General features: G+C 36.6%; 1 protein-coding gene and 1 long non-coding RNA gene across 2 annotated transcripts in view; one reads left to right on the top strand and one right to left on the bottom strand.

Moving 5' to 3' along the window:
* Positions 1-883: 883 nt before the first annotated feature.
* Positions 884-24,509, bottom strand: STARD5 (StAR related lipid transfer domain containing 5). Its single transcript, XM_001367362.4, has 6 exons — positions 24,223-24,509; positions 23,325-23,374; positions 22,781-22,913; positions 12,734-12,851; positions 8,547-8,640; positions 884-3,887 (listed from the first exon to the last, which is right to left on the bottom strand). Exons 1-6 carry the CDS (start codon positions 24,319-24,321, stop codon positions 3,740-3,742), a joined length of 642 nt encoding a protein of 213 aa, XP_001367399.1. The 5' UTR covers positions 24,322-24,509; the 3' UTR covers positions 884-3,739.
* Positions 23,859-25,928, top strand: part of LOC107650545 (uncharacterized) — a 78,547-nt gene continuing 76,477 nt past the window's right edge. Inside the window, exon 1 of the long non-coding RNA XR_001626008.2 lies at positions 23,859-24,148. This is a non-coding gene — a long non-coding RNA (uncharacterized LOC107650545). The remainder of the gene's footprint in view (positions 24,149-25,928) is intronic.

The following is a 25,928-nucleotide window of genomic DNA, read 5'->3' as shown; positions in this document are numbered from 1 at the left end:
TCTGCCTCTCATGAGTCATTTTGTGAGCATCAAATAAGATATATGAAGTGCTTTGTAATTCTTAGACTATTACTATTTCTACTACTACCACCACCACCACTATTAAGCTATTGAATTTAGGAGGGGGAGGTGTGCTGTAGGATAAAGGGCACTGACCCGATGGAATATTCCCACTTATTAGCCAAGTGATTAATTTTTCTGAGTTTTGGTTTCCTTAATTGTGAATACGCCCTTACTCTTATGCACTGCCATGATTATCACAACTATTAAATGTGATCCTGAAAGAGTCCGTAGGTTGAATTACTGGGCTCACTTTTGAATGATCATAGGGAACAGAAATACTTCAGGACAAGAGAAAGGAAATGTCACAATTTTCCAAAGGAGGAAGAGGATGAAGCACTTAGATGATAGGCTAGTTAACTTGACTTCAATCTCCAACAGAATTCTAGAAAGGGTCACAAGGATTCAATATGGCATCACCAAAAACTACTCAAGCCAGACAAGCTTTCTTTCTTTTTTGACAGAGTTATTAAACTTAAGTTTATTATAAATACAGTTACTAACCAATCTCTGAGCCTGCCACATAGTAGCATCTTAAGGATTACTAGACTGATAGGAGGCTCCTGTCTCTACTCCTGTCAAACCAAACATTTGATTAGGTTTCTCATGCTCTCTTTGTGGATAGGATGAAATGTCAGTTAAATGGATTTGGAGCAGGCTGAATGTGACTGCCACTAAAGTGCAAGGATTCATGGTTTGATATCAGCTTGGAGAGAGGTTTCCAGCAAAGTGCCCCCAGGAATTTGTGCTTGGACTTTTTCCCCTTCACCGATTTCTCTGAGATTGACTAGCGTCAATGAAAGAAAAAAATGCAGAGTCTGGATGAACAAAAGCAGAATTTTAATAGCACAAACATCAATTTCCACACTCATACCCTTTACCCAGGAAGTGCTTAGATTAAGCAACCATCACTGTCAAGTAATGACATGAGAAAAAGTAGATGTTCATTCAACTCAGCCCAGTAGAACAAAAGTGAAAGATTTGAGCTACATGACAGACTTACACTGAATCAGATCCAGTTTCTTCTGTTCATTTGCTTTCTCCAGCTTGTCTCCCTCATCAAGACTAATGTTTATAAACTTGGTTTCCATCTTGACTAGATGAACTAGTCTGGAGTCACAGCAATTCCTTTAACCCCTTTCCATCTTATATCCCTACTCTTCTAAGAGATAATAGGTATGTCATGATTTGGAATATGGCTTTGTTATTGACGCAAACAGGCAGTGTTGCATAATTTACAGAGAGCCTCTATTAGGATCAGAAAGACCTTCTGCCTCTGACAGACACTGGGTAATCTCTTAACTCTCTTAAGACTCTAACTTGCTAAGAAGTAGCAGATATGCATTGGTAAGGGATTTTTCCTGGTCAATATGAATGAAATCACAAGTCTAGTCCTTATACCTTTTAATTGAAATCATAGCATAGCCTCTTAGTTGAAAGGTTCCTTAGAGGTCATATCCAGTCCACTCCAAACCTGAAAATGAATCCCCCCTCCAACATACCTATCAGGTGGATTTTCCAGCTTTAGTTTGAAGCTGTTCAGTGAGAGAAGCACAGCACTTCCCAGAGAATTCCATTTCATGTTAATAAGTTTTGTCTTTTTGCAACTTCTATTCATTGAGACAACTACATCTGCCCTCTAGTGTATGCTCAATGAGTCAAAAACCTCCTGCATGTGGCAAACCTTGAAACATCTGAAGGTGGCTATGATACTCCATCTCCTTTAAATCTCTCTTGTCCTTTTATGAAGACTATGTCCTAGTCTATGTAATAGGATTTAGTTCTATAGAGCAAATATTTATATGAATATGATAACATTTGTAATAGATTTTCAAATTTATCTGAAATCATAGTTTAAAAAAACACCTTATAAATATCAGCTAGAACACACAACTCTTCAGGAGTTGCATAATTAAGCTAAGGATTATAATCAAATAATGAATAATAGTAGATCAGATTCAATCAATTAAACATGCTAGGCTTTCTATAGAAGTTGGAAATGAAAGATGCCATTTGCCTCCAGAGAAAAAACTGATGGAGTCTGAATGCAGATTGAAACATTATATTTCACTTCATTTTTTTGTTTAAATTCTCTTCTTCAAAATGACTTAACATAGAAAATTTTTTACATTATTGCACATGTAAACTCTATAGCATATTGCTTGCCATCTCAGGGAGAGGAGAAAAGAAGCGAGGGTGGAAAAGGAGAAAATCTGACCCCTCAAAAAGGTTAAAATTGCTTTTACATATAATTGAGAAAAAAATAGAATATAAAAAAAAGAAGTTGGACAAAAAACAAGTTGATAAAAAAAGTTTGCAGATAACAAAAATCTGAGACATGGGATAGGGACATTTCTTTGGATAATCAAAACAAAATTCTAAAGTTGCAGAAAGGCAAAATTCAGCAGAATGAGAAACAAACTTCACAATTAGAGCTGCTTAGAAAAAGAATGGGCTTCCTCTGAAGGTAATGAGATCCCTATCGCTAAGGTAGTTCAATAAAAGAATGACTAACCATTAGTTGCTCCAGGGAGGGTTATACCAAACATTTGAGGCCTCTTCCAGCTTTAAGGTTCTACAGTAATATTGGAAACTGGGGATTTGTACAAAAAAGAGGACCAAATAAATACTCACAACATCTTATATGTAGAGAGCCTAAGGGTTGTAAAGTACTTTACAAATGGGTTCTCATTGAATCTTTGGGTATTATTCCTATTTTTATAAATATGAAAATGGACTTTCAGACAAGTAGGAAAGCTGTGTGCACCAGAGAAGACTAGATTCAGTGCTCTTTCAAGGACATTATGAGACCTTCTAAAATTCACTAAGGACATATATAGAGTAATTACAAATGGGAGGAAGGACCAACTATGAAAATCAAGGAGGAAAAAGTCAGCAAAATAAACATCACACACAAAAATCTAAGCATCTGTTTCTAAAAGCAGGATCCTGGTAAATCTGAAAAACCAAGCAGATTTTATCTTTGGTTCCCTCTTAATATCCTGTATACTAATGTTACTCAAAAGTAGGATCTGGTTTACTGCATAGTGGTTTATCTTCTCAGATAGCCTCTGTCTTTTATTTTATTCAAAATTCCTAGTTCTTCTAACTGTGGGAAAAATTTCTGACTAAAGCAATTACCATTGAAGTGTGAAATTCTACTAGACTTAACCCTTAGGTTCAATTCATTTAGAGCTGGAAGAGATCTTAAATGCCATCTAGTCCAAACCCTTTATTTTATAGATGAGAAAACTGAGGCCCAGATTCACAATATAGCACATTGATAGTAAATGGCAAAACCAAAATTTGAACCAATACCCTCTAATTCAAAATCCAAAACTCCTTCCAGAAGACTATGCAGGAATCATATATAAAAAAATGCCAATAAACACAAAGATAAGATATCATATATATTAAAGGCTTTACAAAATCTGATTCCTTTTCTTTCCCTTTCCCCCCTTTTTTTTTGTGAAAGCCACGGGGAAGAGGAAGAGCTAAGGAAATATGTCAATGGCTGGTGTCAGGGAAAGCAGAATCCCTATTGGCGATCTTGGTCTTCTTTATTTTATTTAGAAAGCAAAGCCCAAACAGTTCTGCTGTTCAAAATCTCTCTTGTGTCCCAGCAACTCCAGTTTCTGAATGGGTTAGATAGGATATTTTTTCTCCATGGAGAAGAGTGTCATACTTGAAGTTTTTTCACTGCTTTTTGAAGATTATTATAAAATTCAGCCATACTGTGAGGGAAAAAGGACTCCACCACAGTCTGGGGAAGGTAGCCACTGAGGTCAGTCTGAAAGAAACTGACAACACGGGTCTTGTTTGGTTCCCTGTGAAATCAATAGACAAATTATGTCATTAACCTACAGATGTATATGGAAGAGCAATATAGGGTGTGGTGCAGAATTATAGAACCTTCATTTGGTAGTGAGCCAAAGAGGTCATCTAATTCAAACATCTAACAACTTGAATGTGTTGCATCCAGTCTTTTCTTAAAACATTTCACAATAACACTAGATATTCCATTATATTTTTGGCTAGATCAAATTCTTAGGAAGTCATTCCAAACTCTAAGTTAAAATTTTATTTTTACTGATTTATCCTGGTTCTAGCCTTCAGAGCTAGAAACATGAAAACACTTTAAAGAAATATTTGAAATCTGTTATGTTTACTTCTTCCCCCTCCACTTTCTTTAAACTGCCTTTACTTCTGCTGCCCAACTCCCCACTTCCATTGCCAATTTGACTATAAGTCATAATCAAACTAGATTCTTCAGTCCAGGATAAAGATTAGATATAAAGAAATCAGAAAATATTAAAGTTCTAACTACTTATATAATTTCTCTTATGAAAATTTATACTTAAAGGTTGAAAAAAAAACAACATATCTCACATATGAAGTCATAAGTTTTATTCACGGGGTACAAATAGAGATATAGGAGAGAGTTCAGTGGAATAAACCTAATGCTTCTACATGGTTGGTTTTGTCTTCTTCAGTTAAAATTCTTTATGGAGTTATATTATTGATCCCACAAAAAACTATGCCTATGCCAGGGGTCACTGTGGAAGCATGTTGTAACTGGAAAACTCAAATATTTACCCTTTTACTACTTTGTTCTTCACCATCTGAACTCTGTCTCCATTAGATGGTAAAATAGGTGTGCCCTCAAGCCAATTCACAGGAAAGAAGAGGACATCTACTTGTTGAACAAATATAGGACTTTCCATTTGTGAGTAGCAAAGGTTTTCTACCCACACACAGAACCTAGAGAACTTGAACAAGTGGAAGGTATAACAGGGCTTATAAGAGGGTGAGGATATAAGCAGTTTGGAATAAAACCCTGGTTCTATGATCAATATTTTCAGCTGTAAGCACCTTGCCACTAAGAAGGTATAGTTCCCCCACAAAAAGTCCTATGTGTCTTTTCTCACCTTGTTTCTTATGGTTTAGATGCCTTCTGCCTTTGTCTCTATATGCTTTACCTTGAAAGCTCAACCTAGGGACCTCCTTCTTTAACATGCCTTTCTTAGTATCCCTACAAAATGCTCTTTCCCTCCTTAAATTATCTTGAATTTATTTATCTGTTTTAATGTTATATCTCCAGTAAAATGAAGGCAACTTGAGGGAACGGGTTGTTTTTTGTTTATGGTTATGGTTTGTATATGGTTAATTCCTAGCACTGTGCTTAAGACATAGTAAATGTTTCGTAAATATTTACTGAATTTGATTGAAGAGGAAGAGGATATAAGTATTCAACATATTTCAGGTTTATAAATCTAAATAAGTAAAATAAAAAACAACTAAAGCCTAAAGAATTCAAATAAAAAAAAAAACCAAGACACAAGTGGGTATGACAGAAAACATACTGATTTCTCTAAGATTCATCAAAAATTTAAGTTGAGTAGAAATTTTAGTTATCCCACTGAGAAACATATTGAATATTTCATTCCATCTCAAAATGATATCTTTTCAGTGTGGAAATCATGAAATATTTGCTAATAATCTTAGAGAACATTTTTAGTTACCCAAGAAACAGAGATCCAAAAGATTAAATGATTTCACTCAGTATACAGCAGATGACAAGGAAGTAGGAGCTGTTGAACTTTTAATGTAAAATGCATACCTTAATGTAATGCTTTTAATGTAAAACTTCTAATGTAATGCATCCTTTCTCTTCATCTAGATAGGAATTGTCTCCTTAGCCTCTAGTTGGTATATGTTTGATGATTATGGGGACAGATTCCTCATATAGTCTTCATTCTTTGGTATGAAATATAGATAGTGTACTAGAGATCCTGCTTGGTTACTCACTTGGTGAGTGAATGTGGAATATATTTCTCCTGTTGCTACCAAAATCCTCTAGCTCTAGGAATAAAAACTATGAAAGGCATGACATTCCCACCAATACATTTTATGTGTCAAAATAGAAGGAAACATGAAATATATATGAAAACGGTAGATATAAGCCCAAATCAGTGACCTTGAGAAGTTCCTTTAACTAGGAAAATAAATCTTGGGAATCAGAGCTGGAAAAGATCTCAGAGATCATTGGGTAAAAATACCTTTCCTCTTTATTTCACAATCTAAGTAAACAGAGAGGTGAAGTAATCTGTCAAAAAGTCATAAAAACCTTGTTAAGTGGCAGAGCTAGAATTAGAAGCCAGTTCTACTCCCTTTTCATCCAGGGCTCTTTCAATCATGCCACTTACTGTGGCAGCAATGGTATCTTTAAAATTTATAGCTAACTGTATGTTTTTTTTTTTAATTCTTTTGAATAGTACTTCTAAAAAGATAATTGTGTCAAGTGTGTTATTAATTCTTGCATACACACAAAGCATGGTAGGGAACAAATGACAGTAGAGTGAGAGTAAGAAGATTTGGATTTGAATCCAAGTCTTTTTCTTGGCCTCAATCTTCTTACCTTAAAATGGGATGGTAGCACTAGATGACCCTCGAAGGTCTTTCCGATTTGAAATCCTATAACCTAAAATCCCTCAACAAAAATGGTGTAATTTAAGTAGGGTATAAGTATAAAAATGGAGTATAAACATTTCAGACCCTTGGCTTTGGAGTCAAAGAATTTGGGTTGACAATTCAGGGCTATCACTTTCTATCCATGTGACCTTAAGCAAGCCAGGTCTTAGGTTTCTCACATGTGAAATGGAGAGTGACTTTTAATGTCACTTTAATGTCCTAAATATATGCTGCTATAAATCCTTTCCTTCTTGTTTCCCTCAGGTAAACAAGCACTGCAGTGTCCAACAACACCTTTGGGTATTACTGAGCACAGCCATTTGGGCAGGGTGCAGGTTGAACAGTGAGAGAATTAGCACAGAAAGTGGGAGTGGGAGTTGAACAAACCACATTGGCTCCACCTTGTGATTCACTTCTGGGTCTAGTTCAGTTCTCTTTCTATTCAGGTATGGGTCTAATTTCTGACGCATGAGAAACATTTTTCATCTGTGAGAATTGTCAGAAAACTTTGCTGTGTTTTTTGAACCTAGCCCTGCTTAGCTGGGAAGCTAGACCATCTCTACTTTCTGCTTAGAGACCCTCAACTAAGGAACTAGTTCATGTTGAATGGAAGCCCAGTCAGATTTATCAACTGATGCTAGGACTTTACATCTCAAGCAACTCACATGTCTTATCTGAAAATTGGCCCCATGCAGGTCAGTAAGTTATTGTTTCCACGTTTCTTTGATTGAATGTAGTCACTTAGGAGAGGGACACCTTTCTTTCTGATTTCAGGGAATTGTACCTATTTATGCTTCCCCTCCCAACTTGGAAAGTCCCCAATCTTTCCTTCCATTAGAAATCAGATTACCCAATTTTCCATTCTGGTTAATTGTTCTCTTATAATTGATTGATCTTATTTGATTAATTGTTTTTAACATATAAAAATAGGTCTCCTGTGTTTGGGGCCAAGTGCCAAAGCTGAGTAAGGCCACTGGTCCTGATTTGTTATGCAATTGACATACATTGCTTAATAAATTGGTATGTTCAGAAGCTTGAAACTTTGTTCCCTCAGACATGTCATCTTTCACTTGCCACAAACAGGCAACCTGGAACTAACTGATTAAGGTTTAAGTGATGTGGATTAGGCACTGAGAAGCCTCATTCTTTGTACTTGCTTTGCCATTGACTGGCTATATTTTTTAACTTCTTTTTTGCTTCAATTCCTTGAAAATTATTGGTGGTAGAAGTACACAGCAGGAGCAATTGATCAATATGTTTTTAGTCTACAAATTATTTCTTATGCCATTAAAATCACAGGTCCTCTCCAAAATCACCAACATTGTAAGGCTGTTGCCAAGAAAGCATTTTGTAAACTTTAAAGCAATATGTGATTTGAAGGCTTGGTTTTTTTGGAGTAATACTGCCCAAATTTCCGAAGTTGGTCTTGGCTTCATATTAAAAAAAACAAAACACCACAACACAACAAATCTCTTCATTTTGCCCATCTTAATATATAATTACCAATCTGCACCCACTATGTTCATGTATGCATATACACATGTCCATTTACTCTTCCCCTCAAACCATCAATACCCCCCACAGAATTTTGTGAATTAGTTCACCAAATTTATATTCACTCTATACATATGTGTGTATTTATAAACACATATATAGTGAATTCACCAAATATATGTATATAGAGAGAATATATTACATATTTAAAAGTAGTTTTAAAATAGGGCCACATAAATTTTAAGGATATCAGAGCTGCCACAGAGTGTGCTATGGGAGAAAGAGCCCTAGATGAGAAGGGAGAAAACCTGGGTCCCAATTTTGGTGAATTCATTATAGATATTCACTACAAAATTCACTGTCGAATTTGGTGAACTAATTCCTTATATATTTGATGAATCTCTCTCTCTCTCTCTCTCTCTCTCTCTCTCTCTCTCTCTCTCTCTCTCTCTCTGTCTGCCTCAATATATATATGAAATTGGTGGTCATTTTTACATAAAAGACAATAGATTTGTTCTTACCCTGGAACAGGTTCACAAAAGCAACCACAAGGATGATTAAATCCTCTCACATAACCTGATTGAGGAGGACAAGGTGGATATTCCACATAGGTAGCTAGAAAACAAAGTAGAGAAGATCAGTCACTGTGCTTGACTCAATATGCAGGATATTGAGTATATTTACCATATAAGATGCCACAGACAGGGATCAAGCAAAGCAGGGACAAAGCAGATTGACCAGAATTAATCTGCATAAAGGTAAGCTATATGACCCAGAATAGGAATTTCAGAAAACAAGTACCGGAAGGAGAAAGATAATGAGAATTTTGAAGACTTCTATCTGTTAATATATCAGATTCCTATAATGTGTCCAGAAGCAAAGATTCTTAGAGCTGGGAGAACTCTTACAGAGATCTTCTATGTTTAAGAGGCAGTAGAACTAAAAGGGACTTGAAGATCCCCTAGTCCAACTCTTTCATCTTCCAGAAGAGGAAGGTTGGGCCCAGAATTAGGAAGTGACCAAAGTCACACAGGGAGAAAGAGGGTAGAGCTAAGGATTGAAACTAGGTCTCTGACTCTGTGCACTAGCTGTCCCCCAGAATTGTTCAGCTTCCATGATAAGAAGTCTAAATGCCTTTATTTGATAATAATCTCCAATCATTCCATTTCTCCCTACACTTTATTCCTCTTAAACTTATTCTTTGTCTTCACCATGACCTTTAATCCCTTAACCCCTTAGTACTTTCCCAGGCTATCACCTCCACTACTCTCCTTATACTTTCCTCCCTTCCCAATCTTGATGTTCTGCTGACAAATTTAGCTTATGCTATACTCTTATAGTCAGTCAATTGGCAATTATTAATGGCCTAGGATTCAAAGAAAAGTAACAACAACATTCTTTTCTTTCAAGGAACTGACAGTTGAATACCATCAAATCTCCAGTCACCTTGCCATATCACCATTCAAGCCTTTCCAAATATGTGTCTTCTATTTCTCTCTGAACACATATTGTTTCAGTAGAATGTAAGTGACGTGAAGACAGAGTATGTTGTGCATTTGGGTCCCTAGGTCATAGCATTATTGTTCAGTTATTTAGTCATGTCTCATCTTTCTCACTCCTTATAAGGTTTTCTTGGCCCAGATGCTAGAGTGGTTGGCCATTTTCTTCTCCATTGGATTAAGGCAAACAAAAATTAAATGATTCGCCCAGGGTCCTACAGCTAGTGAGTACCTGAGGCTGGATTTGAACTCAGGTCTCCCTGACTTCGGGACCATTGCTCTATCCACTGAGCTGCCTCCAATGCAAACAGAGATTAAGTAACTTCCCCAAGAACACACACCTAGTACACATCTGAGACAGGATTTAAACTCTAATCTTCTTGACTCTAAGACCCAGAGCTCTATTCACTGACATCTAGCTGCCCAGCAAATAAGAAGCATTTAATTATTATTCACTGATTAATGATTTTTTACTAGAAACCTTCCCCAATCCCTTTTAATTCTAACACTTTCCCTCTGCTATAATGCCTATTTATTCTGTCTGCAGTTGCATGCTCCATGTGGTATATAATATATATTATACTAATATATCTACATGTAAATATGTGTACATATACATATGTTTCCAAGTTGTCTTCTCTTTGGATTATAAGCTTTTTGAGCCCAGGGATTGTCTTTTGCCTCTTTTTTGTATAGTCAGAGCTTAGTAAAATGCTCTGATCATAGTAAGTGTTTAATAAATGTTTATTCATTGATTGATGTCACTAAAGTAGATTCAGTGGTTTTTGATTACCTTATAATCTGACCCTAATCCATCTACAAATTGATTTCCAATTATTCTAGCTCACATGCTAGACTTCCAGCCAAATAGTCTATTTCATGTTCTCCATACACAATGTTTTATCTCCTACCTCAATGCTCTACTCTGTCATGAAAGCTTTCCTTCCTTCCTTTCACCCCTTGAAATCCCTAACTCCCTTTGCTGGAACTCAAGTCAAATCTCCTAAAAAGACAACTTTCCCAATTCCCCCAGTTGTCAGTGTTCTCTACTTCACCCTGCTCCATTTCTTAGATTACTTTGTATTTCTTTTACATATATATTGACTTCTCTGTGAACATGTTGTATGCTCTGAGATGAATGTAACTTCTTTTAAAGGCAGGGATAGTTTCATTTTTGAAAGCTCTCAGCATGACACTTGGAACATAGTAGGTGTATACTAATGTTTATAAAAATGAATTAATTAGAGAATCTCATTTACAAGGTTCAAGGCAGCTAGCACCATGCCCTCAGCAAACACATACATGTCTGGGGGACTTTGGCATCTCCTTCCTTTGAAATTTCCTGAGATGTGGCAAAGTTGGGACATTAATGCATTGCTGGTGGAGTTGTGAATTGATCCAAACATTCTGGAGGGCAATTTGGAACTATGCCCAAAGGGCACTAAAAGACTGTCTGCCCTTTGATCCAGCCATAGCACTGCTGAGTTTGTACCCCAAAGGGATAATAAGGAAAAATACTTGTACAAGAATATTCATAGCTGCACTCTTTGTGGTGGTAAAAAATTGGAAAATGAGGGGATGCCCTTCAGTTGGGGAATGGCTGAACAAATTGCGGTATATGTTGGTGATGGAATACTATTGTGCTCAAAGGAATAATAAAGTGGAAGAATTCCATGGAGACTGGAACAACCTCCAGGAAGTGATGCAGAGTGAAAGGAGCAGAACCAGGAGAACATTGTACACAGAGACTGATACACTGTGGTACAATCGAATGTAATGGACTTTTCCATTAGTGGCAACACAGTGATCCTGAACAACTTGGAGCAAAATATGAGAAAGAACACTATCCACATTCAGAGGAAAAACTGTGGGAGTAAAAACACCAAAGAAAAACAAGTGCTTGATTACATGGGTCAAAGGAGATATGGTTGGGGATACAGACTCTAAATGATCATCCTAGTGCAAACATCAACATAGAAATGGGTTCTGATCAAGGACACATGTAAAACCCAGTGGAATTGCATGTCTGCTACGGGAAGGGTTGAGAGGAGGGGAGGGAAAGAATATGATTCTTGTAACCAAGGAATAATGTTCTAAATTGACTAAATAAAATTAAAAAAAAAAAGAAAATAAATTTCCCCTGAAAGGTCCTCCATGGCAGGAACAAACACATTTGCATTTCCCAGTTTTGTGATTCCCTCAACACTAATAAACAAAGGTTCCAACAAAATGACTGCCATTGTTATAAGTATAAAAGACTTATTGTAGCAAAGTCTCTAAAGAAGCATTTTGTGCTACTGAATCAAACTTTTTTATTATTAAATAAAACTATTTTTGTTTACTGGTTTTTACAAATATACACAACTGAGCATTTCAGTACAATACAACCAAATGTTTCATGAAATGATATTTAAAATAAAACCTTTGGATTCTTGATAAAAGCAACTCATATTAGAGATGAGAAAAACCTCAGAGGACACTTATTCCAATCTATTACTGAATAAGATCCCTGCAACAGATCCACCAATTGTTTCTATATAGTCTCTGCTTTAAGACAGCCTTTGAAAGGAAGCCTCCCCTGGAAGAGGGAGGTCTTTCTTTTTTTGGGGAGGAGGTCAAATCCTTGCAGTGTTTATGCTACATCATGCACTCATTATAACCTCCTTTTCTCAGTCTCTAATGAATTCCAGGATCAGAATGATCTCAATTGGTTTTTGGCTTCATGAAAAATATCAGCTCTACCAGAGTTATAAACTTAAAGAACTGACTAAACTAAACTGAGTCTGTGGGCTAAAATTACAAATAAACCCCCAAATAAAAAATTCTCTGCTCTGATTTCTCTCACGAGTCCTCATTCTCCACCACCACTTAGGAGAAGGGTTTCCTACCAAAGAAACTAAGCCAAAAAGTGGGCCAGAAGGCCAGAGGACTTACTCTATTTGGTAACCTAAAAGAACAATAAGATATCATCTGCCTAGAGAAGGCTGGGATGGGTTAGAGTAGGGGTGAAAGAAAAAAAAGAGAAGGATGGAGACATCTGGTGTAGGACAGTTCTGAGAGCCCACTTAAAGATGGCTGTACAGTGGTGTGGGCCAGGGCAACAAAACCTAATATTGTTCAAATGGCCTACTTTCTTCAAGAATCATTGCATTTGATGATCATCTTACACATATATTGAAATGAAAAGAAGACACAAGGTCAGAGCTCACCATTAGATGCTATAGCCCCATCATTATATCTCTTGACTAGTACCAGGTCCACAAAGTCTCTAGGAGAAATGAGTTTCATGGCAGCTGATGGTGTGATTGTTCTGGTTATGAAGAGATCCTGCCAAATTTAAGGAAAACTTTAATTTATATATTGCCTTTTCAGTAATAAAATCTCCTTAATTTTTTTTTAATTTAAACAGTCATACTTCAACAAAGGATAATAATTCTAGAGCTAGAAGAAACCTAAGAGTCATCTAAAAATGAATGGGACAAATGGGCCATGGGCCAAATGCAGCCCACAACATTTTTTTTGTTTTCTTTTAAGAATCAAAGTTTCTTTATTTTATTTCCTAATTAAGTAGTTTGTTACATTTAAGTTCCCAAGTATTTCCCTCCCCTTCCCACTTCTGAGTACAGTTCAAACCAGATTAAAATGTAATTAGGAAATGTTTAATAAAATAAATAAAAATACAATAAAACATAGGTTAAAATTGCATTTTAAAACTAAATCAATATGTGGTCTACAAAGATATGGTTTCATGTCCCTCATTTCAATTTGGGTTTGACCCCAGTGATTTAGACCAACTGCTTCATTTTACAGATGAAAAACAAACAAACAAAAAAACCCAACATGTTTGTGTGACTAAAAGATATGGTGATCCAACTCAGAGAGCTGGGGTTGGCTTTGGGTTCCTCACAGTAGGAGGATCTGGAAGACTTAGAGTGGAGATTGAGATCTTTGGGGAGGTGGGCCTTGGAGTTGGGAGAGGACATCTATTTGGTCTCTTTGGAGTTGGGCCTCCTCTTTGCTCTCTCACCAACCCATTTCCTGGCTCAGAGCTTTGTTTACAGTGCTCAAGGATGGGTAGATTCATTCTGTTCTTTTGTTGCCAGATAGGATTCAGATGCCCCTTCCTAGTTATTCAGTCTATCTGATGCCAATCCTCAGCCACCACTGACTATTAAGTAACATTATCAACATTGTGACCAGGAGTATAGAAAGTGCTCCAACCTTACCTTAAAACAATCCACATTTGTAACTTAATAATATATAGTGTAATCAATTTGTACAGAATAGTTATTTTCTTAATATTTTAATTATTTTATATAAATTATATATAATTACATATTTACATATGTATATAAACATAAATAATTAATTGATTATTTAATTAATAAATAATATTCTATTAAGGTTGTGAAACATTTTTAAAAAATGAAAAAGACCCAAAAGCTGAGGGTAAATTACTAGTCTAAAGTCACATGGGTGATAAGCAGCAGAGCTAGGATCCTAATTCGGGTCCTGGAACTCCATTGTTCTTTTCACATTATCATGAAAGAGAGTAACATGGACTTGGTGCTGTGCTTTAAGAAATAATAACAGTGTAACAAAAAATTTAAAAATTAATAAAAAAGAGAACTGAAAAAGAAGAAATAATAAGAAGTAGCACCAATGTGGGAACTATAGGGAATAAACCAGAGAATTCTCTCTTGAGGAATCTGAAGAGGAGATGGCTGTTGAGAGCTGGACCTCATTCCCCGACATAAGTGACTGAGCCTCTACTATCTTTGGGGGAAGACTGTTAGTTGTTGAGTATTATTACCTATCAGTTCTTTTTGTTTTCTTCACCCTAAAAATGCAACTTTTATTTCTTGTGGGGGGAGAGGGATTAAATAGTAATTAAGGGTAGGAAGGGGAAAACAGTGATACAAAATAGAGAAGGAATGAAGAGAGTAATACTAAAAAATTACTGTAAATAGCAGTAAACCTTCATATCCTTAGAGAAAACATGTTTTGTAAGTGTAATACATTACTGGGGTACACTATGATACTGAAACCACACTTAGATTTACACTTCACAAGCCATTACCTATTAGGAATCACAGAAAGTCAGAAATCACCTAGTCCAACTTTTCATGGAACAAAAATCCCCTGCATGGCATGCCTGGCAAGGGCATGGCAAGCAGCTTTTTCTTATGTGGAATCATATTTAAAATCTGTTTAGTAAAACTGAAAATCTTAAGAAATAATATTTTCCCCTAAAATCCTTTCTAGGAGGCAGAGAGAAGATTAGAGGCAGAGAGCTATCTAAGCTTTCTCAAATTCCTCTCCAAATAACTTTAAAATAACACCTCAAAATAAAATCTGGAGTGACAGAACCCATAAAAGGATAGGGTGAAACAATTTTCTTGCCTGAGATAACTTAGAAGGTCAGTAGGAAAGGTCCATCACTCTGAGATAACTCTATTCTTGATTACTGCCACCTTCAAGAATGTCTTATTTGATAGCAACAATTTTTTTCAGTACTTAGGGGACAGAAACCCAGATACTAAGACATCTGGAATTGGGGCAGAAATCTTGGGCACATTTTAGTGAGTCATAATAGAGAAAAGTATGGAATGCTGTCTAGTGCAGGTGGCCATGGGGTCCAGACAAGCCACCAGAAGGCCACACCCCAACAGGCTAGCAGCTGGCAGGAGGGCAACTGAATCAGAAGCAGCCACTTCCAGAGCTTTCCCTCCACAGAGGGTAAGGGGGTTAAACTGGTCAAAAGAGAATACAAAGGTCCCTTTGATAGTAGTGGGTGCAGGACTCTGTTGCATTATCCTTACATGGTTCTGGGTCATAACCTTAGGTAAGAAGGAGCACTAGCACACCAGAGCTTGCATTTGCAGGGAATCAAGAGAACCTGGTCACAGTTTTAGGGTGGAAAAGAGTACTTATGGTCACTCACAGGTCACAGTATAGGTCAGGTTATTAGTAAACACACCTTTCCTTAGGTTAGATCATGTTAGAAGAACTGAAAGATTATAGATCCCCCAGAATTGGCTCTGAAAACAGCTGCACAAAAAATCATGAAGCTTGGGGCTTTCTACCCCCAGAACAGAGGACAACTTTAAAATAAGGTTAAAAGTCAAGAAATAAACTGGAGCAAACAACTAAAAAGGAACCAGATCATATAAAATTACTACAGGGACAGGGAAGATCAAAACACAAACTCAGCTGAAGAGAACAAAGGCAAAACTGCTATATCCAAGGCCTCAAAGAAAAATGTGGATTGGTCTTAGGTCCAAAATAATTTCTGGAAGGGTTCAAAAAAGATTTAAAAATTCAAATAAGAGAGGTAGAGGAAAAAATTGGGGAAAGGAATGAGAGTGATACAAGAAGGCACAGAAAATATGAGAAATAAAGGAAATAGTTAAAAAATAGAAGAAAATATAAATAATCTCAGTGGAAAAACAACTGATCTAGAAAAAGAGAGATCATTTAAGAATTATTGAACCATCTGAAAGCCATAATAATAAAAAAATAGCCTAGACATCATCTTTCAAGAAATTATCAAGGAAAACAGCCCTGATATTCTAAAACTCGAAGGTAAAATAGAAGCTGAAAGAATACATCAGTTACCTCCGAAATGAGATACCAAAACAAAAACTCTCAGGAATATTGTAGCCAAATTCCAGAGCTCCCATGTCAAGCAGAAAATATTTTAACAGCCCAAAATAAACAATTCAAATAACATGGAGTCATAGTCAGAATAACACAAGATTTAGCAACTTCTACATTAAAGGAGGTGAGGGCTTATAATATGATATTCCAGAAGGCAAAGAAGCTAGGATTAAAAGAATCATCTATGCAACAAAACCAAATGTAATCCTTTAGGGGAAAAATGGTTATTCAATGAAAGAGAGGAATTTCAAGCATTCCTGATGAAAAGACCAGACCTAAACAGAAAATTTGATGTCCAAATACAAGACAAAAGAGAGGCATAGAAAGATAAATAAGATAAAAAGTTTAAGGTATTCAATAAGGTTGAACTGTTTATATTCCTACATGGGAAAATACTTGTAACTCCTAATAACTTTATCATTATTAGGGAAGTTAGAAGGAGTATTCATAGAGGGTACAGGTATGAGGTGAACATGATGGTATGATATCTAAAAAAATAAAGTTAAGGGGTAGAAAGAGAAATGTATTGAAAGAATAGGGAAGGAAGAGGCAGAGTGAAGTAAATTATCTCACATAAAACAGACACAAAGGTGGTTTTACAATGGAGGGGAAGACATGGGATGGCTGAGGGGAGTACTTGAACTTTCCTTTCATGAGAATTGGCTCATCCACTCAAAGACTTTCAGTTGGGCATGAAGATCTACATTAACCTACAGCAAAGTAGGAGGGGAAGAGGATAAGAGAATGGGAGAGTGATGAAAGGGAGAGTGGGTTAAGGGAAGTAATGTTCAAAAGCAAAAATTCTTTTGAGGATGGAAAGGGTGAAAGGAGAAAGAAAGATAAAGGGAAAATGGGATGCACAGAAATAATACACAATAACTAAAAAAATTATAGCAAGTTTCTCTGATAAAGGCTTCATTTCTCAAATATATAGAGAACAGTTAAATTTGTAAGAATACAATTCACTCTCCAATTGATAAATGGTCAAAAAATATGAATAAGCAGTTTTTAGATGAAGTAATCAAAGCTATCTATAGTTACATGAAAAAATCCTATATATCACTATTGATTAGAGGAATGCAAATTAAAACAAATATCTCACACCTAGCAGATGAAATAATATGATATAAAACAAAAAAATATAAATTTTGGAGAGGATGTGGGAAAATTGAGATGCATTGTTGATGGAATTGTGAACTACTTCTATCATTCTGGTTAAAAAATGTGCAACTATGCCCAAAGGAGTACTGTTTGTACTCTTATCCAGCAATACCACTACCAGGTCTGTTTCCCCAAAAGATTAAAATGCAAAAAAGAAAAGGAAATATAGGCACAAAAATATTAAAGGCAACTCTTTTTGTGGTGGCAAAAATTAGAAATGGAAGGGATGACCATCAATTGGGGAATGGTTAAACAAGTTATTCTCACATAATTATAATGGAATACTATTGTGTTAAAGTAAATGATGAGCAGGATGCTTTTAGAAAAAACCTGGGAAGACTGAAATGAACTGATGCAAAGTAAAATCAGTGGAACCAGAACATTGTACACAGTAATAGCAATACACACAGTAATAGCAATATTACATAATGATCTACCATGAATGACTTTGCCATTCTCAGCAATACAATGATCCAAAACAATTCTGAAGGGTTTATGGATAAAAAATCACATCCACCTTCTGAGAAAGAACTGATGGAGTATGAATTCCAATTGAAGCATACTTTATGTTTTCTTTCTCTTTTTTTTCTTTTTGCACATTACTGTGAAATGCCATACATGACTGTACAAGTAAAATCTGTATCAAATTGCTTGCCATCTCAGGGAAGAGGAAGACTTTTGAACTAAAAAAAATTGTAAAAATATATGTTAAAAAATAAGTTTTCATGTAGTTGGGGAAAAAATATTTTTGAAAGTACTTTCCTGACTCCAGGTAGAATTCCTTCAAAAGGTGAATGAAGGTAATGAGATGAAGACAAAAAGACTTTTCTTAAAGAAACAGATAAGGGCTGATAGAGAGATTTCACCATGGTTTGGATAAGATCTTTGCCTTCTCCAACCCTGAAGCAATTGAAGCTGACCTCTAACAAAGAGAAAATGCCCTTCAAAAGAGGAGGAGGACCCCACTTGCTTAGCTTCCTATTCAGTTACATTTTCCACTGAGATTTCTGGAAGGATCTTTATGGATTCCCTGGGGGTAGTTGTTGGTTAACCCAGAGTATCTTTTCCTTATTTAAGATTCCTATAAATTGTTCCCTGAAATCTTTTACAGATTCTTGTCTTAGGGCATCGGAGACTATGCCATTTTGGACATTTATCTTTCCAAGTTATACATGGCTTGGATAAAAAAAAATCAAGATGAAATAAAATTGGTTCTGATAGTACCTAAATACAGAGTATTTTTTTCTTTCACATATAATTTTAATCAAAATCAATGGTTTTCAGATAAGGCTAAGAAAGGTACAAGTACTATTATATTAATTTTTACAGAAGATAAAACTAAGGATGAGGACAGTCAAGTGAGGCACCTATGGTCACAGGCCCAGTATGTGGTCTTTCAATCATCTTTCACTCACACTCTACTATCTGTGATTTAAAGCTCCCATTGTTTGATTCTCATCAGCTTCTGATCAGTCCTGTTATTCAAGATGGGATGCCATACTTTTAAGGGGATAACTTTTAAAATAATCATATCTTTAATTCTATTTCAGTGAAACCTAGCATACCTAGAGAGTGAGGAAATACATTGGATAGAACACTGAACCTACAGTCAGGAAGACCTGAGTTCAAATTTGACCTCAAACACTTACTAACTGTGTGACCCTGGGAAAGTCACAACCTTAGCTGTCTCAGGTTCTCATCTGTAAAATAAGAATAATATTAGTATCTATCAACCAGGGTTTTTGTGGGGATAAAAATAAAAATTTCTTAAAGCACTTTGCAAACTGTAAAGCATTATAAAAGCTTGTTACTATGTATTTATCTATTTTTATATGTATAACTATACATTTAATCTATTTACCTATTTGCCATCACAGATTTCCTTGGGCTTTACAGTAAGTGAATTTGAAATCCTCTATGGATATGGTGAATTTTTTTGCTTAAAGTACATACTGCTTGCTGTTGAGGCAGAATTTAAAGTATAAAAATCATTGTTACTTACTCAGGACCCTTGGAATCTAGTCCCTTTTATAGATTGGCTGTGTAACCTTTAACAAAATAAGTTATTTTCTCATCTCTAAGAGGAGGAAGTTGAACTAAGTAATTATAGAATTTCTCACAATCTCACAATTGCACAAGGATGTAGCAAGTGGGTTGAGTAGATAGCACATTAAACTTGGAATCAGGAAGACCCAAGTTTGAATCCTGACTTTACTTACTAGCTGTGTGACCCTCAGTAAGTCACTTCTCTAAAAGCCTTAGTTTCCTCATCCATAAAATGAAGACATATCCAATGACTCTGAAGTTCTTTTTAGCTCCAAACGTATCATTCAATAACTTGAGGTCATTGAGTCACAAGATCATAGAAGCATAGATTGAGATTTAGAAGGGAATTTAGAGGTCTTCAAATCTACCCCCCTCATTAGCAAACTGAGTGAGACACAGAAAGATAAAAGGTCACACAGGTAATCTGGCAGAGCAGGGGTTCAAATTCAGTTCTCTGAATCCAAATCTGGTGCTCTCATTTTACAAATGAGGAACCAGAAAGATGAAGTTATTTGTCCTTTTCTACCCAGAACCAAACTCAAAGCAAAGGTTCCCAAATCTAGGACAGTCTAGATTTCCAAATCCAGCTCTAAATTCTGTGATTTTATGACTTAAAAATATTTAATGCCCTTAGAATTAGTCACTTGATTAAGTGAATACAGCAGTATTATTTTATGCAAAATATTATTGAGACCCAGAGAAGTAAGTGACTTCATCAGGATCAAACAGCTAACAAATGTTAGAGACAAAACTTGAAAGTAGGTCTTCTGACTCCTAATTCAATGTATTTTTCACTACATGGTGCTTCCTTCTGACTGACCACTATAATGTGGCATTTCCACTATCTAAAGAGATAATAATTGTTTTAAATTATGATGTGGTCTGGATCTATGATTTCATCCTTGTGATATTAATGTCTAAGGATTATAAATTTCTTCACAAAACATTTAATTTTCTGATTAAAAAATCAATTTCTCCCCACCCTTGTCAATAAGGACATAACATATGAAAAGAGGATACATACAATGAAGTCAAGTTTATTCAATATAGTGAGGTGGCCCAGAAGATAGAATAAAAGAGTAAGAGGTAGAAATATCAAGTTCAATTCCTGTCTTGGACACTTGTTAGCTATATGACCTTGGGCAAGTCATGTAACTTGTTTCAATTTCTTCATCTGTAAGTTGGGAATAATAACATAGGATTGTTATGAAGAACAAATGAGTTAATACATAGAGTACTTTGTAAACCATAACTCTGGTATATCTTTGTTGTTTCTATTATATATGCATAATCTACTTTACCCAACTGAATCAGTTATTCCTCCTAATACTTAAGGAAAGAAAGGCACCCTGGCTTTACATACAAAGGAAGTACAAAAGACTTAAGTAATCTCCCTTGAAGCTGTAAAGCCAGTCCAGGGAGAAACCAGGCTAAAGGGTCACCTCACTAAGTAAGAACCCAATCCAGGGAAATTGCTCAAATTGCTCAAAGTCACTATAAAAACCACTGTCATGTTCAAATCCCAGTACTCAAAGTCACTGTAAAAACCACTGTCATGTTCAAATCCCACAAAACAGTAGTTTAAGTGGCATGAGGTCAGGATGGAATAACCATTCCTGATGTCCTTTAGATATATATCTATAGTTAGCTAAATTGTATAGTCCTCAGGCCTAGAATCCGGAAGATCAGAGTTCAAATCTGGCCTCAGGCACTTACTAGCTATTTGACCCTGGACAAATTTGTTAACCCTTTGTGCCTTGGTTTCCTCATCTGTAAAATGAGTTAGAAAAGGAAACAAAAAACTATTCCAGTATCATTGAAAGGAAAACATCAAATGACTCATGAAGAGTTGGACAGAATTGAAAATGACTGAAAAATGATACGTCATCTGAAACTACATGCAATATAGTTCACATCTCTAAAGAGCCCTCAATTTCTCTATTTCTTAAAAACAGAAATCTATTTTCTCTTCCTTCCATTTTCCCAAACCCATTAAAAGAGAAAAGAAAAATTCCCTAAGTTTCCCTAAAACAAACATGCATAGTCAAGCAAAATCAATTATCTTTTCAAATGCATTCAAAAATATATAAATCTCATTCTATATCCTAAATTTATCATTTCTCTGTCCGCAGGTAGATACTACATTTCATCATCAGTCCTCTAGACTTTTAAACATTCCTGATAGAAAAATTGCTACTGAAAAGAGATTGTGAAATATAAACTTATTAATAAGAGTCAAGAGAAAAAATGGTAAATAAAAAGTCTAAGGAAATCTACTGAATTAGCCATATACACAAGAAGCAAGTGAGGGAGTGGAGACAAAGTCAGCAGTCACATCACTCCAGGTGAAGTTATTCTTCCAAGAAACAGCAGACTAGTTACTTATTTACCTAAGATTGTACCTTTATCTTGCTGGGGAGGAAAGTCTGGTGGTAGAGGGCATTTAGGGAATACAGTATAAGTTTGAGTGACTCATGAGTATTCCCACTATGATTCCTCCCTGCCCCCTTTTATTTTTGCAACCATGATGCTTTAAAAGCTTGGGCAAACCAGACAAAATCAAATGTTTGAGGTAGAAAGGGCTTCAGATATTGACTAACTCAACCTACTCATTTCACATATGAGGAAACTGATAGAACAGAGCTAGATCAAGGTCCTTAGCTGGGGTCTATGAATAGATTTCAGGAGGCTGGTGAACTTAAAAGGGAAAAAAAAAGTTACATTTTAATTTTTACTAAGCTCCAAATGAAATTCAGCACTTCATCCAATTATTTAAAAACAGCATTCTGTGAAGGGGTCTACACTGCCAAAGGGGTCCAAGACATTAAAAAAAAAAAGTTTAAGAACACTTGAACTAGATGATCTGAGGGATCTTCCAGATATAAAGGCTAATGCTATGAATAACACTTTATGGTTTCATGACCTCATCCAGTGGTCAGCCTCTGCTTGTAAAGGCGTTACATGAACAAAGTTTTTGCATTCAAAGAGTAAAAAGTCATGGAATGTTAGAGCTGAAAAGAATCTTGGGGATCAACCAATCCAGCCATTCATTTTATAGATGATAAAATTGAAACCTAGATAAGTAAGTGACTTCACCAGTACCAGACAGTTAATAAATGGCAGAGACAAGACTCAAAAGTAGGTTCTCTGTGAGGAAATCCTGGTGTGAAAGTCCCCTTCAATGATACAGATCAGCAACTTATATATAATTTTAAGAGTTTTAGAAAGATGCCTGTTGAATTAAGAGGTTAAGTGACTTGTCCATGACAAGGACATGTCAGAGACAAGATGTGAACCCAGGTCTTCCTAACTCCAAAGCTGGTCCTCTGTCACTGTACATAGTGATTATAATTAATTAATATTATACCACAACATTTGAGGTAACTTACATCTTTGATTACTTCTAGAACTTGAAAATCCTTCACATTTTGATCCCATTTTATCCGAAGTGCATTCCTTGCTGGATCTAGGAATTTCCATACGCGATCAAGGGTGTCATATATTATTCCATCTCCTTTGTACCTATGGTGGAGGAGGGGAAATTAGTACAGAGGTATTATAGCTCATCTTTGGAGAACCTAATTGTTTTTTGTTTTACTGTCTTTTGTTTTTGCACTCCCAGTATTGTTTTCATAGTTGGAATTTTATAAATGCTTCTTTAAATGAATGAATCACCAAGTAACTCCAAGAGAGGGAACAAAAGCATATCAGTCCACCTCCTCCTATGCTGGTATATATGTCTCCATAATTGAATGTGATTTGATGAAAATAAGTTGTTTTAAAATAAGAGAACATTTCCTGGGAAAAAAATAAAAGCCCTGATGAACTGACCTAAAGGGCCCCTCATACTATACTATGGCATTTAATAGTGTGCAATATTTTGGCAAGGAAGATTCAGCATCTTCTATGATTTAAAGAAATACATTTACTTACAGGTTCCCAGGAAACTCCGAAGAAGGCCTCCAAGAAACTGTAACTTCATTCTGTTAAAATTATTGGGGAACAGAAAAACACTTGAGAAGGAAGTCTTAATCTGACTTAAAGGATCACTGGAACTTTTCAAATCCCACCAAACTCTCAGGTGCTTTCCCCGCAAGCCAAAAGATGCCTTTATACAATTTAGAACATCTAATAGATTTTCAAGGAAGTGAAACAGTTTACTTAACACCCAAGCAGAGAAACGAGTCATAACCCATCTTTATATCTCCCGTGCCTAGTTCATTGTAAATGATTCCTTTACATTTGTTGAATGAAAATTTCTGTATATGGCTTCAGAAAATAAAATTATCTTTGACGTGAGAGTTCTAGATTTTTAGCTCGATTCATCTAAATAGTTTCAAGTTTTGTTGCGGAGAGAGGATATCAGAACTCTGGGAAACTGTCAGGCATGGAGGGACTCAAAGAGGCAGTGATTGTGTGACTGAGTAAGGGGCGCTGGGGGGGAGGGGCGCTTATGAGGTTATCGAGGGTACAGAGGCATCATAGAATAGCTGGGCAGAAAGTCTGGGCTGAGTAAGAGAAGATCCTTTGCTATGGGTGGAAGAATAGAAGGCTAGAGTTAAGACTAAGCCAGGGAGATGAGGGTAGAAACCGGGAAAAGAGGAAGGGTAAGGAATGGGGAACTGGTGAGAAAGGGCCCAGAAAAACTCTGTTCCCCCAAGGAGGCTTGGATCTAAAGGGAGGATGTCTTGGGCCAATCCGGGAAGAAAAAAGGTGCTTGCAGGAGAAAAAGACAAGAGCCCAAGTGCTCCGGGATGGTGAGTAGCGGTGCCTAGGTTCCATCCCTAAATCCCACCCTAGCCCCGCCACCCCCAGGCGGCCCATCACTCACGCTGCTCCGACACGTCTTCCATCCGCTCTCATCCTTTCGGTAGAGCAGAATTTTCTCAGCCACGGTTGCGGACAGCTCGGCTGCCTGAGCTGGGTCCATGGTGAAAAGAGAAGTGAGTTACCGCCTCAGGTACCCTAGAAGCGGACCGTCCCCACCAGATGGGGAGGAGTCGGACCCAGACCCCACCCCCGCCCCACTGATTGGACCGAAACTCTCCATTCACGGGGACTGTCCCTCCTACTCCTCGTCTGACCTGTCTAGGCAAGGCCTCACGGTCTGTCCAATGACGTCTGATTTTCGTTCTTTGCTTCCTGGCCTCTTGGTTTTGCGGAGTCCAGCTCCGCCCACTCACCTTTTGGCTCCGGGAAGGAGCCGCCTGGTGCTGTCCTGGTTGGTAAATGTCCTGAGACGCCCGTGGCGAGATAGGCGGGGCGAATCCCGGGTCCACTGAGTTGTTGGAGGGAAATGAGCTGATCTAGGGTCTTGCTGGGCAGGATAGAGGGGTCAGTCTCCTCCATCTACCTTTCCCCACCTGGAAGAGAGGAAGAGAAGGCCTGATTTTCCACTGTGCTACTCTCACCTGACCTCAGCAAACACTTTCTCCTTATAATGAATAGATCGTCATTTCACCTCAACTTATTAGATATCTCAGGTGAAGAAGAGTCCCTCTTCTGTAAAAGTTAAACTACTCTCTGAACCTCGTTCCTGGTGAACTCCCCGGGAGGCCTTTGTGCCCTTGAGCAAGTTGCCGATTGAATTAGGGTTTCTTAACCTCAGATCCCTGTACAAAATTTCAGGGGAACCATGAATTTGGTTGGAGGAAAAAAAAATGCCTCTTTATTTTAAAAAACTATTAACTGAAATTTAGCATTTTCTTCAGTAAAAAAACAAAAACATAAAGAAAACCTTTTCTGGGAAGAAGTCTCTAGGCTTCACCAAACTGCCAGAAATACTAGAATATGGTAAAAATTGGTAAAGAACTCCAGGACTAGATGATTTTAAAGGCTTCTTCAAGCTGGACATTTTATGACTCCTTTTACTTCCTATCTCAAGAATTTGTTTATTACTTCTAGACTTCTTCCTTATGGGCACTTTTTCCCATAGCAAACAAGTGAAGATAGGTTTTTTGTTTTTTTTTTAAGAGTTTCTGTGGCAAAAGAAAAAAAAACAACTAATTCTTTTGAGGCTGTTTCTCTTACTATAAAACACATTCACTGGATAGTATTAAGCGGTTGCAATTAGGTAGAATCTAGAAGAATGTTTTTCCTAGTGGCATATTCTTAGACAGTAGAGTTACCTCAAAACCAAGATAAGGCATTTTAGGAAGACTTTGATACAGGATAATCTCCCAACATTAGGGAGAAGGAGTGGAAATTACCTCTTTACTTTAACCCTAGGCTACCAGTATTTTTCTTCCTTTAATTTCCAGGTTCCCCAAATCAGTAGCTTCCATTCTCTCATCACTTACTTCCACCTTAACCCTTTACCACTTGATTTCTGTCCTAATCATTCCCAGTTACCAGTGAAGTCCTTGACAAATTATAGAGCCTTGTTTCAAACATCATGACACTTAAAAGTTCTGTAGCATTTGTAGCATCTATATCACTCCTTCCTAAGTAAAGTTCTTATGCCTTGGTTGCTCTGATATCATATTCTGGTACCTCTGTCCCCTACCAGCTTTTTACATAATTCTCCATTTTCTTTGA

The sequence above is a fragment of the Monodelphis domestica genome, chromosome 1 (assembly GCF_027887165.1).
Source record: "Monodelphis domestica isolate mMonDom1 chromosome 1, mMonDom1.pri, whole genome shotgun sequence".
In the NCBI taxonomy this organism is placed as follows: Eukaryota; Metazoa; Chordata; class Mammalia; order Didelphimorphia; family Didelphidae; genus Monodelphis; species Monodelphis domestica.
Note: the sequence above shows the minus strand (reverse complement) of the source record. Positions and strands in the feature narration are given on the sequence as shown.

Excerpts from the sequence above, each read along its gene's own strand:
- STARD5 (XM_001367362.4), bottom strand. The coding sequence starts at position 24,321 with ATGGACCCAGCTCAGGCAGCCGAGCTGTCCGCAACCGTGGCTGAGAAA. Across the intron at positions 23,375-24,222 it reads GGAAGACGTGTCGGAGCAGC|AATGAAGTTACAGTTTCTTG; the intron begins GTGAGTGATGGG and ends TAATTTTAACAG. Across the intron at positions 3,888-8,546 it reads TTTTGTGAACCTGTTCCAGG|GGAACCAAACAAGACCCGTG; the intron begins GTAAGAACAAAT and ends TTGATTTCACAG.